This window comes from Rhipicephalus microplus, chromosome 6 (assembly GCF_043290135.1).
Source record: "Rhipicephalus microplus isolate Deutch F79 chromosome 6, USDA_Rmic, whole genome shotgun sequence".
In the NCBI taxonomy this organism is placed as follows: domain Eukaryota; kingdom Metazoa; phylum Arthropoda; class Arachnida; order Ixodida; family Ixodidae; genus Rhipicephalus; species Rhipicephalus microplus.
This window is the reverse complement of record NC_134705.1, coordinates 160,268,109-160,284,226: the sequence shown is the minus strand read 5'-3', so window position 1 is coordinate 160,284,226 and position 16,118 is coordinate 160,268,109. Positions and strand designations below refer to the sequence as shown.

Here is a 16,118-nt window from a genome sequence, read left to right as displayed (position 1 = left end):
AATTGAATGCCGAGAACTGAAAGCAGTTACTCGATCTATTTCATCTTTTATACCTTATTTCCTTTGCTAACACTAGAAGTGTAGTTTATTTTTTTACCAATTTATCTTTTGCAATAGCGAGTGCTTTATTTGGTACTGGTATTTGGTACAGCAGATCGAAAAAAGTCGTTAGGAAGTAAATGCTGAAAGCGTATGTCCCCCACTTGCAATTCCCACATATGTCCCCCACATGGTAATCGAGAATATTCATAGTTTAGAGCATTTTTTTGTAACTAAAACATGGTGATGGTGCTTCCGAATCAGCATAAGCTAGCCGAACAGTGCACCACCGACAGTCTGCAGACTATTTATTCTTTGTTTTTTTTATTTATTTGGTACAACAAAAAATGTATACATTGAAAAATATATATACACAACTAAAAAAGGCCCGCTCTACTGCAGGTCAGGTTGCGTTGGGGACACAGTGACAGTGGTGCTGTCAAGGCCCTGGCTGCTGTGGCTGGGCAGGAAGCCAGCTGCCGCGAGCAGCCGATAATCTGCACTCTGAGAGTGGGGATCATCGGGCTGCTCCGCAACAAATGTTTCTCTGAAGCGCCGCTTCCTGCCCCCACAGCGATCACCAGACCCTGGCAGCCACCTCTTAATAAAGTTGAGGGCCTCCGCCTGGTCGCACCCTGCTTTTTGGCAGATGACATCTGCATACAAGAACAGAAATACCATAGTACACATGAAGCACTGCAGTACAGAGAATACACAAGGGTACACACACATAAAACAATGAACAAGTCTAACCTGTCACTAATCTACAGAGCCGCAGGTTCACAAAGGCCCTTTTCCCTTTTCTGCCATGAAGGCTGTACAGCACTTGCACGTCATGTGCCAATACAGCCTTCATGGCATTCACACCAATTTCTCGGAGGCCACGTCCCCCAATCTGCAGGAGGTGCTGGCGCTGTAAAAAAATGCAAGAAGCATAGATGGAGTAAACGCAACAGCACATCGAAATGTTTTCATGATAAAAATCTGCAAGAAGAGGACACTGAAAACAACAACTTGAATTTTTGGGCATCATAACATTTCATTGTTTTTTTACGCTAACTTCAACTGACTTGACCTAAAATGGTTTCCACATCAGCCCTCTCACACTCAGTGTGAGAACCTTTCAGAGTCCTTCTCTGAATGCAGTTTCGCTGTTATGAAATCAAATACAACACTGTTATAACCCTTAATAATTCTAGCTATGAAATAGTATATTAATTGGGGCTTGTTACCGTGCACCAGATTCTGATCATTCCTTTTTGGGTGACTTGCGTGATAGCATCTCTCATGCCATTCAGTCATGCCCATCTAACCATGTATATGTTCTCGGTGACTTTAATTTTCCTCTTATCGACTGGGAACACATGTCATCCTCATGTCAAGCGTCTTTAGAACTAATAAATATAACGTTGGATTTCAACCTGTTCCAAGTTGTCAAAGAACCCACCCGTGCTTCCAATATCCTGGACTTGGTATTCACCAACGCTCCTGACACAATACTTTCAATTTCAAATGTGAGCGGTTTTAGTGACCATAACCTCCTCCAACTTAATTTAAGCATCCCGAAGCCCGTATCTGGCAAAACAACAAAACGAATTCGCGATTACAATAGAGGAAATTACGCTGCCATTAACACAGAACTAGAACAATTTTTTTTTAAAGAGTTACTACCTACTTTCATTTGTCGATCCGTAAATGAAAACTGGGTACTCTACAGAGATAAATTAACAGCACTAGTCGATAAGAATGTTCCCTTAGTGTCCATAACCAACGATAAATTAAGCCCCTGGTTCAGCAAGTCCCTTAGCAAACTGCGAAACAAGAAGAAACGGTTGTACAACAGGGCTAAACGCTTGCGCACTGATGGGGCATGGCAGGCATACAGACACTGTTTGAAAACCTACTGCTCGGAAATAACCTCAGCTAAAGATAAATATTACTCGCAAGACCTACCTTCCCTGCTTCAGTCTAATCCCAAAAAATTTTGGCGAACTATATCTCCGGTCAGAGATACTAACACTATTACTTTACATGGAACTGACAAAATACCTATTCCTATCGCCGATTGCCCCTCTGTTTTCAACAGGTTCTTCTCATCTGTTTTCACTCAGGAAGATTCTTCCAATGTGCCTACTTTTCCTGAACTTGACGCCGCCTATATGGAACCCATTACTGTCACTGTTGGAGGCATTGGATCACTCATTAACAACCTAAAATTATCCACATCAGCCGGTATTGACAACATTAATTCCAAGATACTAAAGAACACCCTCCCCATATCAAGCGAAATATTATGCCAAATTTTTGACCAATCTCTAACATCTGGCATGCTACCGGACGACTGGTTAATAGGAAAAATAAAACCAATTCACAAAACTGGAGATGTTCACTCGCCTGACAACTATCGACCCATATCTTTAACTTGCATATGCTGCAAAATGCTTGAGCACATAATCAGTTCACACGTGTACAATCACCTCGAGACGAACAATTTTTTCTTTCCTAATCAGCGTAGTTTTAGAAAGGGATTTTCGTGTGACACACAACTGTTTGAATTCACCACCGATTTACACTCAAACATGAACAGCAACCTTCAAACGGACTGTATCTTTCTTGACTTTTCTAAAGCCTTTGATCGTGTGCCCCATTGCCGACTAATCTCTAAGCTATCTGCTCTACGACTTGATTCTTTAACATTAACCTGGATTCGAAACTTCATTTCTTTTCGACAGCAGTTCACTGTTGTTAACAATCTTGCGTCCCCTTTTTCTTCTGTTAGTTCGGGCGTACCGCAAGGCAGCGTCCTTGGGCCCTTACTATTTTTAATCTACATTAATGGCTTACCCTCCGAGATTACTTCTTGCATGCGTCTATTTGCCGATGATTGTATAATATACCGTTCTATAAACTCCAGTAATGACCACTTAACCATTCAAGCAGATCTCAACCATATTTGTAACTGGTGCGACAAGTGGCTTATGAAACTGAACTTAACAAAATGCGAGGTAATGTCTTTCACCCGTAAACACGTAAACTCTGAATTCTCCTATTACTTGAACAATACCATGCTTTCCCACACTTCTTCCTACAAATACCTAGGTGTTCTTCTCACAGAGAATCTTTCATGGGCCTCACATATCGAGTCTACCTGTGCCAAAGCATCACGTTCACTGGGCTACCTACGCCGCAACTTGAGAAATTCCCCTACTAATATTCGAAAACTAGCCTTTCTTACCTTTATTCTGCCAATATTAGAATTCGCCTCAGCAATTTGGTCTCCTCATCAAAACTACTTGATAATTATGGTAGAAAGGATTCAAAACAGAGGTGCCCGCTTCATATCACGAAACTACGACATCACGTCAAACATAACGCAAATTAAATCAGACCTTCAGCTGCCGTCATTGGATAGCCGTCGCAGTATTGCTCTTCTCTGTCTGTTCCAGAAATATATTACCTCTAATAAACGAACCGGAATTCAGCTTGAAACACCTCACTCGTTTTCACGCAGATTGCATAATCAGTTCAGCTTCATGCGCATATACGGGTCTACTAATGCATTCAATTCATCACCACTGCCTCGGGCCGTTCGTCTTTGGAATGACCTCCCTGATTGCATAGCCTCCATATCTAATCCCGATACATTTCGCCGTCAGCTACTCACTCTGTTCACCATGTGACCCTGTTTTTGTATTCTGAGTGCATTGCGTAACGGTGATTTATATTCCCCTTGTCTTTTATTTTAAAATGTATCCCTCTGTCGCCATGTTCATATCAACAAGTGCTGTATTCCCTCAAATTTACCTCACCTTGTATAGCCTAAAATGTGATCTCATTTATATATATATATATATACTTTTTCGTTGTTTTTGCACTGATCCTGCCTGTAAACTGTTCATTCCGATTCCTCCCCCCCTTACCCAATGCCCTGTTCTGGGGCCTGTAAGGTTTTTTTTGAATAAAGAATTACTTTGTACAGTGCTCAAATTCCAATACACGTTTCTTCGAGGTTACAATGTCTTTGCCTGAATGTTGACCAGGAGTAGCTTCTACACGTGAAAAACGATAAAATATGTGGAATTCAAAAAGAAGCTTGGACATGTTTTTAATCAATGCATTGTAAGCAGAGCACAACAAGATAAATGAACATGATCAAGGCGTACTAAGAGGCAACCTTAGAGCGACCAAATCTTGGTCATAGATGAAACTGATAGAAAAATAAAGGTCGCACTAGATGGTCGCACCATTTGCTGTTTATATTTTTCTGTCATAGCCAACAAAGAGGCATGTCGCTATAGAAATCTCATCACAATAAACAAAGGTGCATTTTTCTTCACACTGCGAAATTGGGTGCATGTTAGATTTTTAAAAAAGTAAGAAATCGGCTAACACAAGGCAGGGTGAACTGTAGCTCAAAGTAGAGAGAGCCGCAGCGGACACGAAATAGGGTGATAAATGAACAAAATTACTGAATGTCTGTTTTAAGCAGGCTATTGCTAGTCACTGCCCATCAAACACACGATGCCGCCTACATCGTCTGCTAGCTTAGGACAGTTCACTCGGACTTCACAGACTATAGTAAATACAGTCAAATCTCATTAATTCCAACACACTTAATTCGAACTGACGCTGTGGTCCTATCAAAGATATACCGCGCTCCGAAAATGCTCTCAGCACCCCGCCCAATCCTGCGGTGGCACTTCAGACACCTCATCGCTGTGCTTGAAGAAGAAAATGAAGAAAAGGAAAGAAAAGACTGCGGTGGAATGTTTGCCAAATGCCAATCTGCGACATTCCTGTGCCACGCTTCGGCTTTTTCCGTCCCTGCCACGTAGAGACCCTTCTCCACTTAACACTGCGCATGAAGAGAAAGAGGGGAGAAAAAGCTGTCGCAGAGAGTTGGCTCTCTCATGCCAATCTGCAACGCGCCGGTGTCACGCTTCCCTGTTTTCCGTCCCTGCTATGTAGAGACTCTTCTCCTTTCAACACCGCGCATGAAGAGAGAAAAAAAAAAGCTGCCGCGGAGTGCTTCTCTCTCGAATGCCGATCTGCTTTTCTCCAGGTGGAGACGCTCCTCCATTCTCATCATGTGCTGGCCACGTTCCGGCTGCAGCGCAGATGGTAACAGTGGAAACACAGTTGTCTTCGAAGAGTGTCAGCACTGGACATTGCCGCGCGCAACTTCTTTTGCCAGGAGAATACTGAAGCCGAAGTACAAATGCTTTGCAAACTGCACGCAAAACTTGTTGACTCGTTGCAAGGCCAACGTGTACAGACATGTATTGACTACTTTAATTAATGACGGATGTCCTGTAATTTGTGAATAAAACTCCATGCACATGCATCACTGCATGGTGAGCCCTCCGCTCGTTTACCGTATTTATTCTATTCTACCGCGCCCTCGATTGTAACGCGCGCCCAATTTCCACGACAAAAAAAAAAAAAAAAAAAAACACTAAGACATCGGTTGCAACGCGCACCCTTTTTTCTCGTTGGCCCGCTTGATCACACCACTCGCGAAAAAACGACTCTTTTTGAGAGCGTCTTCCATTTAAATATGAAGTACGGGGGAAGCTTATGCCTATCTGACGTGCAACAGAGCATTGCTGTCACTCTAGTTTTACGTGGCCCGATGTCAGTACACAAACTTGCTTCGCCCCCTTCTCCTAGACGGTTGTGGTGCCAGGCATGTCGAAGTAAAGAAGCGTGTGATCGACATTCCCGATTTGCCAAAGCAGGTAGCCGTTGTTGTGCCGCAAGTTTAGGAGAAACCTCTGAAGACTCTGAAACTTTTCTTCGTACTCCTCCGGCAACTTCCGGCATATGCCCGTTCGCCTTCGGAGGGAAAAGCCTTTTCTCTTCATAAAGTTCGTTAGCCAGCACCTGCTCGCTTTAAAATGGCTCTGCATTAGCCCTTTTTCTAAGGCTAACTGCATAGCCTGCACTTGGAGCAGTTCTGTCGTCACGGGCCGCTGTGCCGCTCACTGCTTAATCACATACTCGCCGAGCAGCTCTTCAATTTGTGGAAACCGACCCTGCTGTGGTCCACTGAAGCCTTTGCGTGAATCTTTGCTGTCGACAATTTTCTGCTTTTGTTTCCGCCAGTACCACACGCACGTTTCGGGAACTTCGAATGACCGCGATGCGGCCCGATTTCTGTCCGTTCCGGCACACGCGACGACTTTTCTTTTAGAAGCAGCATTGTGGTGCACTCGTCGAGTTTTTGGAGTCGGCCCTACCATGCCGTCGATGCTAATGTACTACAAGATGACGAACTCCTCAGCACACGTATGAAGTGCCGCGCATGGGAAACACATAGGCAGAAATGACCGACGCGCCATGCCGACGCACGTAGGGGGCGGCCATTTTGTAAGTGGCGATGGCAATAGAATGACCATATTCATTTTTTTTTGTCGTACTCGATTCTAACGCACATGCGATTTATGAACTCTCTTAACCGGAAAAAAGGTGCGTGTTAGATTCAAGTAATTACGGTAACTCATTATTTTGAACTTCTTTTAATTTGAACAAATTTTCTGGCCTCTTTGAGTACGAATTATTCATATTCGACTGTAGTACAGTGGCTCATGAGATAACCTGACTAGTTTGTTTCCCGAAACACAGTATCTTAAAGCAGTACTAAATTTCTGCATGTTACATAGGCATATTAAAAATCAAGAAATATATACTAAAGCCACAGCTTTACTCTGCACAGCTGCCTCTGCTGCCTCCACTTCTCCAATTGTACCAGCAGGCAGCCGGGGAAGGTCAGAGGGGCGCTGTGCTGGCTGGGCGTGCTGAGGCACGGACAAGAGCCGTACCTCGTGCTTCAGCTGTCGCACCTCCTGCAGAACCTCTCTTTGTTGCTGTCGGATGCCAAGTTGGATCCGCAGGATCCGTAGCAATAGAGCTGAAACATACAAGAGTACATACCATATTTACTCGCACAATTTGCATCCTCACATATTTTGCTCACCAGTATAATTAGCCAGCCTGCTTTACTACAAGAAACTTTTTGCTCGCATACTTTGCCCTCCCCAACCAGCCCGAGCCACCTTGCCAGCACACACACAGACACATTTGACTTCATGATGCTCTGGTCAGGCACATCTCTTGTCGAGCAGGCGAGTGCAGTCTTACACAAAATGGACTGAGTGCAAGGTCCCTTCTTCCATGAACTTTTATGCTTTCCCTAGAATATCGAACTTGAAAACCGAAACCTGTTTATGTGTAGTCCGAAATGCCTAAAGGTTTGCCTCCTATCTTCCCACCTCTTCCACGGCAAGAATGTATTCCCGAGACACAGCACAGATGTTGAACGCGTGCAAGGACCTGTCACATCAACTAGATGAGGCAGGTGTTCGCACTCTTTTTTTTTTTTTTCGGTTTCGCCATCTGGCCATTGCGTTTTTACCGTTCCTTGTGATAGGCTACAATAATTATATACGAGGCAGATTGCTGTTATAAAGCTTACCGAAGAAAACTGAAACCATGCTACCGCTAAGCACATCAGCGTGGAGTTCTTCGACATGCAATATTCGGTATGGGAGCCAGCAGAAGAGTGCGTTGAATAAGACTTATCATAGAAGCTTGGGTGTGTTGGTTAGATATCGGAGGGAACACAACGCAATAGAAGACTGGGACAAGGAATGGACACACACACACATGAAGGGCGACACACACAGCACTGTGTTGGCATCGCGCTTCCTTGTCTGCATCTTACTTTACGTTGGGTTCCCGACAATTATTGGAGAGTACTTATGTTCTCTGGTATAACCCTGTCATGGGAACTGGTTTTTGTGAGCACTGTTCGGAAGAACTTCAAGAAAATGGGGGCATTTGAATAGGCTTAGCAAACAAATGACCATCCGCTTTGAGACAGCTGTGACAGCGCCTGCAACATATATTCCCAGTTGAGCTTTTAGGCCAGCGATTCATACTAGCTTCGCACATGACCGGATTGACAAAACAAGTACACATAATACGCGAGTATATACCGCATTTGACTCTGTAGCTTTGATGAACCAGGCAGATACACAAATTTATGCAAAACTCCATTGATTCTGTTGCAAAATTATTCAACAAACAAATTGCGATGTTATCCATGTTACTATACGATTGTGGCACTTTACCATTGCAGCTTTCCAGGAGGCACACATAGTGCAGCACCACTCGCAGTTAATTGTATGCAGTAGGTTGCTCACAGCAACTGACTGCATGCAATGGTGAACATCTTGCATGCTTGCACCGCTGTTTCAGCATGCTGGCTGCTTCCCATACGGCTATCAATTGATGTTCACAAAATTGGGAAGATGAAGAAAGACTACACAGTGCCCTCTGGCCACCCTATACTCCAAACCTCCAGCCAACAAACAAACAAAAGAAACAAAAGTATGCAAATGAATATTATTCCTAACGCAGCTGGAATGGAGTGTAGTTTTCACCAATTCTGTGTGTTAAGTCAATATGGAGTGAGTTAACTCCATCAAGTAGCTTTTCTTATAACAGTGTTCACTCTATTGTAACACAAGGAGTGACTTCATAGCATCTAGAAGGAAAAATAGAATCTTCAGTATTTGATAGAAATGTGAGGCTCTACCTTAAAACAACAATAATCTGGAAAAAGAACTCATTACATTCGAAAAAAAAAAAAAAAAGGTAGCACAGTTGATCCCCTTTACAAGAGACACTGATGTAACAGACAAACGGGGATAAGAGGCACCAGTGTGCAGGCTGACATTTGGCCCATCATGCATCAGGCACTCCGTAGATGCGCATGTGCAGCCGGGAGCCCTGCAGTCAAGCATGCTGAGCAAGACTGTTGACCACTGTACAATGACACATTGCCACAAAATTTCAAAACTTCATTTCACAGACTTCTGCAAAAGCTTCTTACACTCTTGCATAATTTTTGCACAAGCTTCTCTCATTCTTGCGTGATTTTCGTCAGAACATATAAGTGTTGGAAGTTGTATGTCCCCAAAAACTTGCACAATACAAATAGCATACATTAAAGCCTATCACTTAATACGTGCATAGTGTAACAATGAAAGGAAACTCACGCATGGTTTGCTCCGAGCCTTCCACGTGCGATGCCTCCTTGAGCCTTGGAGAGCACTGTACAGCTAGAGCAAAGTAGCATCAATCCAGTGTTAATGGCAGGTTAACAAGACAACAAAACTAACCCCCATATTCATAAACGCTCCCCGATTCGACTTTCACCCTTCACTTGACAGAGTTGAGCACCGTGCCGCTGCTCGTTTGAAAGCGACGTTGCGCTACTCGAGAATCACAGCAGATTATTGCTGACATGCAGCAATTTTCTCTGCTTAGAGACGGCGCTCCCATCAGCCATCTCAAGTGAAGGTGAAGTGTTGAGTGGAGGGACGTTCTAGAATACGGGGGTAAGATTGGTTGCAAGAACACTACAATAGACACCCTTAATTTTTACACTTCATCTATATTGTACAGCTACACACATTCTGCATCCTTATAATGCAACATATACATACAGGCTTATAAAGTAAACACTGTAGGCTGCTCAAATAACACCTACACAAAAAAATTACCCAAAAGTGGCCATGCGCAAAGTACTTTTATTTGAAACTCACAAAACTTTTGTGGTGATGGAGAATAAATAAGACAGGTTACGCTTGGAGACACATGAGACCTTCGCAGCTTTCATAAAGTACAAAAAACAATATGGTATGTATGTGTGTATGTACGCATGAAGCTTCAGCCTTTACATACGGTTTCTTGAAAGAATCGACTATGAATTTTATGGCACCTGTGTCCTTCAGCGCAATTGAAAGCCTGCTGATCAGTGTGTGCAATTGTGGAATAGTTACATGGAAAATGGCGTGAAACACCTAAAATCAAATTTTTCTAGCTAGGAAATATGCAGCTGTGTATACACAACACACGCTGCAAACAGTGGGAGGTGACCACAAGAGTGATTTGAGTGTAAGCAGCAGTATTCCGCATTCATGCACCCCGCTATTTTCAACTGTTGCCCAAAAGCAGCACCACTTCAGCGTGCTACTTTTTTTTTTTTTACATCATAAACAGCACGGAATACAGCGAGGATGAAAACAACATATGCAATTAAATTTTGAGCATTATTTATGGTGCACATGATTGATTGATTGATATGTGGGGTTTAACGTCCCAAAACCACTATATGATTATGATAGACACCGTAGTGGAGGGCTCCGGAAATTTAGACCACCTGGGGTTCTTTAACGTGCACCTAAATCTGAGCACACGGGCCTACAACATTCCCGCCTCCATCGGAAATGCAGCCGCCGCAGCCGGGATTCGAACCAGCGCCCTGCGGGTCAGCAGCCGAGTACCTTAGCCACTAGACCACCGCGGCGGGGATGGTGCGCATGAAAAAAAAAATAGCCTTTGTACAACGACGAATGCATAATTTGCCTTCACGGACCTTCTGTTAGGCTGCACCACATACAGATTTTTTGTGGCTTTCAAAAGAGATTTGAAAAAAAAAATAATAACCGTGTTTACTCTCGTCATGAGCACACTCACTAAGTCACCCTCATTTCAGTCGCCAAAATTTTGAATTTTTTTTTTCTTCCACGTATTGAACACACACCTTACGTTCATCCGCTGAAGTCCCACGGGCTCCCGCCCCCCCTTGCCGCCTTCGCTCGCTGCCACGTGCCATTTTATTTTTGTTTCTATTTGTTCACGGAACGTCCCCTGTCTTTTTTAATTATCTCTTGTAACATGTGTGGCATTATCTTGTTCTCGAGGTGCCACAGGTGCTCTGCTATGTAGATGCACCATTAAACTAGTATTTTTGATCAACTGTGCATTTCTGATGTTTACCTTGCAATTACGTAAAATTGGCATGCTTCTTGATCTACGATACACATGTGGCTTGTCTCACTTTGAAGGAAAAGTTAGCATACAATGGTGTAAATGCTTAGAATTTGAAATATTAAGGCAGCAGCACACCGGAGATGATCATATGGTAAAGAAACAAGTGCTGCCTTATCCGTCAATAAATTTTGCGAGCTAAAAAAAGTACAAAAGCACAGCGAGGCTATGATGTGGTTCAACCTGTGGATTCGCTTCATTTATCACGCCATATGATGAAGCTTCCTTTGGTAAAACTGCTCAGATAAGAAAAAAAGTTTGCTGTCCAATACAGCAACTATACAAAGTGTGCACATGCATCTCGCAGCGCCTTTTTGTCACTTCCGAAATGCGCCACCAACATGCCCGGGCACCAACCGAATCTATCGCTTACAACTGCCATGTTGTCTCCTCGTGCTTGTACCCGTTTAGTTTTGCCTCACGATGCAAGTTTGAGAAATTATGAGCTGCTAGTGAGGCAAGTTGATTTAGTAGTCCACGCAGAGGGAGCAGGGCTTAGGGTGTTTCTTCGCTGAAAGTCATAACCTAAAATTGAGAACGCACATTCCGATTTTCCTAAAAGTACCAGCGTATTTGGCTGGTGCAGATTAACAAAAGCTACATGAAGAAACTTTGCAATATTTGCATCTTCAGGTGCAACTTCATTACGGGTAAGTGCCATAGCCAAGTATTTACCTGCAAACAGATATAGCTTACCAAGATACTGTACATAGAAACTTGTCCGCAGTTAAAATCATGATGGCGAGGAAGGCGGTTAAAATCGTGATGGTGATCGCGGAGATTTGGTATTGCATTGAAACAAACTATAAAGAATGGGAAACAATATTAGTTCACTTTGAAGTATAGCCGATCGGTTCAAGTTGGGCGTCAGGATTTTTTTTTATTAGTCAATTATTTCTATACACGGTCTCTATCATGTTCAGTGACTCCACTGTACATTAGCGTACAACAAAAGCAAAATACAAAGTGAAAAGTGTGTTAAAGCATACGCGAAAAATAAAGTGATGACTGGCATTACTGCGGCACACACCACGCAAGGTCGCTATCTGCCTTGTATAATATTTTCCTCGACTATTTCCACAAATTGCAATCAAAGAGGCTCAAGCTCAACATCAGCACTGTTTAAAACACTTGGGGGGGGGGGGGGGGGCATTGCTACTTTGGTGGCGTAGGCCGTGACAATATATTCATAATATTATATCTCTTAAACTTGCCTAGCTCTGCACGACTAGTTTTCGATAGGAGCAGCTGCGCTTCGCACATCCACTCTTAAAATAGCGGCTCGAGAGATTTTGAGCTTTCACTTGTTTTTGGGCCAGGTAATTTGTAGTGAAAGCAAGATAATAGGCCCTCATAGGTTGTGGCGGGCAGCCGGTGTACGCCGTGGCTGGTATATGTGTCGCACATCTTGATTATCTGGTCTTGTATCGAGTGAACGAGCGAGGCCTTCCTCATCCAATGAGCTCGTTAAAGTAAGAAAACAAAAAACCACAATGCTTCCACATCGTTCACAGCAACAGATGACGAGCCCCCAACAAACCGCACTGCAGCACGTGAACTGCCGTAGGTACCCAGGGAGTTACCCGGGCATGGCGGGAGAGGGCGACAACGGCAGAAGTGACATCACAAGAACACTATGTATAAAGGGGACATTTAAAGACTTTTTTCCCATTTTTGAACTTCGTGCACTGTTGTGTCACAATTTATAGCTCAGAATAGTTGTATTTTGAAAAGGGCACTAATTTATAAGCCCAATGGTTCAAGGATGGGTGCATTTAGGGGGCCCATTCTACGTTTTACTTATGCCCTTCAAGAACATGCTTACAGGGCCAAAGTCCTGTTTCAGAAAGATCACGCTAGTGCGTGGCCAGCAGTCCGTCAAGCATTAGTGCTGGTGAGATTTGGAAATGCAGCGCATGAGCATCCTCATCTGCTACTTCTCTGCTCATGCTCTCGGGGCTTACTTGCGAGGCACGGTCCTTCGCACTTTTCATTTTCACACTGTAAATCAACTGATACCAACTCTGCCTTCCATTATTTAATAAACCAATATTTCATGGTCACGAGGACGAGCTTAAAATGTTTGCTACATCAGACCTGAACAGCATATTGAGTCATCGAAACTTGCTAGTTGCAGCGAGCATTATGCGAAAAATATGATGTGCTTTACGGTGACAACTTGCAAAACACTGCAGCAACGATTAAAATCATGCATTTTTTGTGCTCACAGGAAATCCCTGAAGCAGGAGGCACTGGGCTAGATAAATTGCACAGCTAAAATACGGATGCGCTTTCCAATGCTGTCATGCGTACATGCGGAGAAATGGCAGACAAAACTGGGCGCACCCCGATTCTATGCGCATGCGTCCCATTCACAAGCCTCGCTGCCAGTTAGCACAACATGGCTCACTGTCCATGAGCTCGCTTGTTTCCTGTAACAGTGGACCATACGGTACACCTATTTAAAAACGAGGATAGAATGTATATAATGCAGCATCTGATGAAGCCATGATGATGTGTTGCTGATGAAATCTGGAACTCTAGTTAGTACCCTTATTGTTAACCTGCCGACCGACTAGCAAAAAGATTTGCGACTGAAATGATGGCATCTACACCTGCCCTTAAAGGGACACTGAACAAAGTTTTTGCCGCCGAGATTTTCAGCCAGAGCAAAAGATTGGGCCATGAAATTCATAGACAATAATAATTTCAAGCAGAAACTACGAAAACATACTGAATTTAATGAGCCTTTTACAAAATGCCGCGTCTAGCTCTTAGACACGGCGTTTTCTAAAAGGTCGCGACATTTATTTTTCAAGTTTTTTTTGTTATTCAAGACAAATCTACGGTGCATTGTTCACAGAAAACAAAATTGCCTCGGTAAGATTTCTTTGCGAGCAGCTTACTAATTTTAAGGCAGGCGCGTTGATTCGTGAACTGAAGGATGCGAGTGATCGATCTTGCCTGCTAGTGGCTAGGCGACAAAGGCTTTACCTCATGTCCTGGTGTAGCTAAGTCACGCAAATGGAGCAGAAAATGTGCATTATCATTTATTTCACCTAAATATCACACGTATGTCACTTATTGCCGGTGACAGGTGATCAGGATGAAGTCGACAAGTTGCAAATCTGAACAAGAATTCACTCGAATGAAAAACCAACCTATACTCACGTGCACGGTGAAGTCGAACACGTCGTCCGTCAATGTTGTCGCTGATGCCCGAAGGAAAAGAGAAGAGGACAAGCGACGGGGTCATCTCTTTCTATAAAGTCGGCGGAACTGCCAGAACGGCCAACACAAAAGGCATCGGGTTGACATTCCTCCATCTGGGCATCAGTCGCTCCACCCGGGCATGCAGCTGCTACTGGTTCTACTACTATCCTCTTCCCCGTGCCTCTTCCCGACATTGCAGTGTTGCTGCCATACTCGCGAACCTTTTTAAATTAAAGCACGCAATCATGTATTATCGTGCGCCATACTAAACTTAAAAACAGTGCGCCGGTACATGAGATCACGAAGCGCGGTCCACGCCATTACAAGAGCTATTAGAGAAATGAAACAAAGAAAACAAAAATGTATAAAATATTTTGTCTCAATACGATCCGCAATCCAGTTTCCTGCAGCGGCTTTTGGCTCTGTATGGACGGCCAAGCCAGTGCCAAGCCAAGCTTGCGTCCCTGATCAGCTGTTTGTTTCCATCGAGAGTTCACCAGTGAACTGGCAATTTGTTTAGATGATATTGCTAAAGGGCTTGAAATTAAATATTTCTCTACGTACTACTGCTGTACTTTTCCTCTCTGTTTCCTGATCACAGTGATGAGATTGAGGAGATTACAATTTAGAAAACAGCAAGTGCAGCTCAAGCATTGCTAGTATCGCTGTTTCGGAAATAAAATGTTACAAAGATTTTGCCCCGCGACCTGCTTGCCGTGTTCGAGCACCCAGTAGAAATTTACGGGGCCGCGTTTGAAAGAGTTGAATAAAATTGCAATATTACGAAAGAAAGGCTCTGAAGCAACATCGCATTTTATCAGGCCTACACCTCCCACACCTAGACGAGTAAAACTCGTCGATATTGTCTTGCAAAGCTGTGTATAATATTTAAAACACATTCTTTAGCCCACGATAAATTGTTCTCTCGTGTGGCTTCTCCATTTGGTACTGTCATGTTAACTTAAAAAGGCAACTTTCCATATTTAGTCTCTTTAGATGTTGCAAAAGCTTGACACGTGGTGTGTATGCCATACTGATAATTCTCCTCGTAACCTGGGTCCGCCTCTTTAAACAGCGTCGCATTTTATTGTTCGCAATTGTGTTTGTTTTATACTGTAAGCGAGCTGTGTGATTTCATCAGTATTCACGAGTGTTCCCTGACTATACAAACACGTGCGTCTTATTTGGTGTGGTGCACGTTTGTATGTAGCAAAAAATGTCATTTCGTCAGCGTGTGTCTGCATACACTTGCATGCCCTGCAGTACGTGTACATAATTAATGCAGTAAGGACTGCAATGCATAGCCTTGCATGGGACATATACTCCATGCACCCTCAGAGAAATGTTGCTTGTTATGAGCCTACTGTTTATCATTACATTTTTTTTTTCGTTAAAGTTTCATCTCCATATAAAGCAGCTGTATACAGGCACGAGCTTCAGCAGCTTCCTCGTTGTTCCATTTTAAATAAAAACACCAAGCCTACCCGAATCAATGATCTGTTTGCTATCATTACTGTTATGTGTTCTACGATGTACACAAGGACAGTAGTATACAAAAAATAGGGAGGGAATTGAATGCCCTGCCTGCATGGCTGCGCTGTTTCACAAGATCAGGCGCTGCGCTGTGAAGCTTCCTACCGGCCTGCAGAAATTCAAGGGAGCGTACAATAGCGTGGTTCAAGAGGACTTGTGGGGAATACTAGACACACTGGGTGTAAAAGATGGAGTCACTAATCGTTTAAAGGAAATCTATAAAACTAACAAGGTAGTTAAAAAGTGGGAAAAACAGGTATCCAAGCCCACAGTGGTGAAACGTGGACTTAGGCAGGCGTGCCCACTGTCACCCTTCTTATTCATGATGTACCTGCAAGGATTAGAGGCCAAATTAGAGGCAAGGGGACTTGGCTTCAACCTCTCTTTAGTCAAACAAGGAAAACTCATTGATCAGGCACTACCAGCATTAACCT

The 16,118-nt window shown here is 43.5% G+C and overlaps 1 protein-coding gene across 1 annotated transcript; it reads right to left on the bottom strand.

The window, feature by feature from the left end:
- Positions 1-346: 346 nt before the first annotated feature.
- Positions 347-14,473, bottom strand: LOC142765619 (uncharacterized). The gene is made up of 4 exons (XM_075866886.1): positions 14,110-14,473; positions 9,102-9,164; positions 6,861-6,949; positions 347-695 (listed from the first exon to the last, which is right to left on the bottom strand). The coding sequence occupies exons 1-4, from the start codon at positions 14,192-14,194 to the stop codon at positions 417-419; spliced, it is 516 nt and encodes a 171-aa protein (XP_075723001.1). The 5' UTR covers positions 14,195-14,473; the 3' UTR covers positions 347-416.
- Between the last annotated feature and the right edge of the window lie 1,645 nt (positions 14,474-16,118).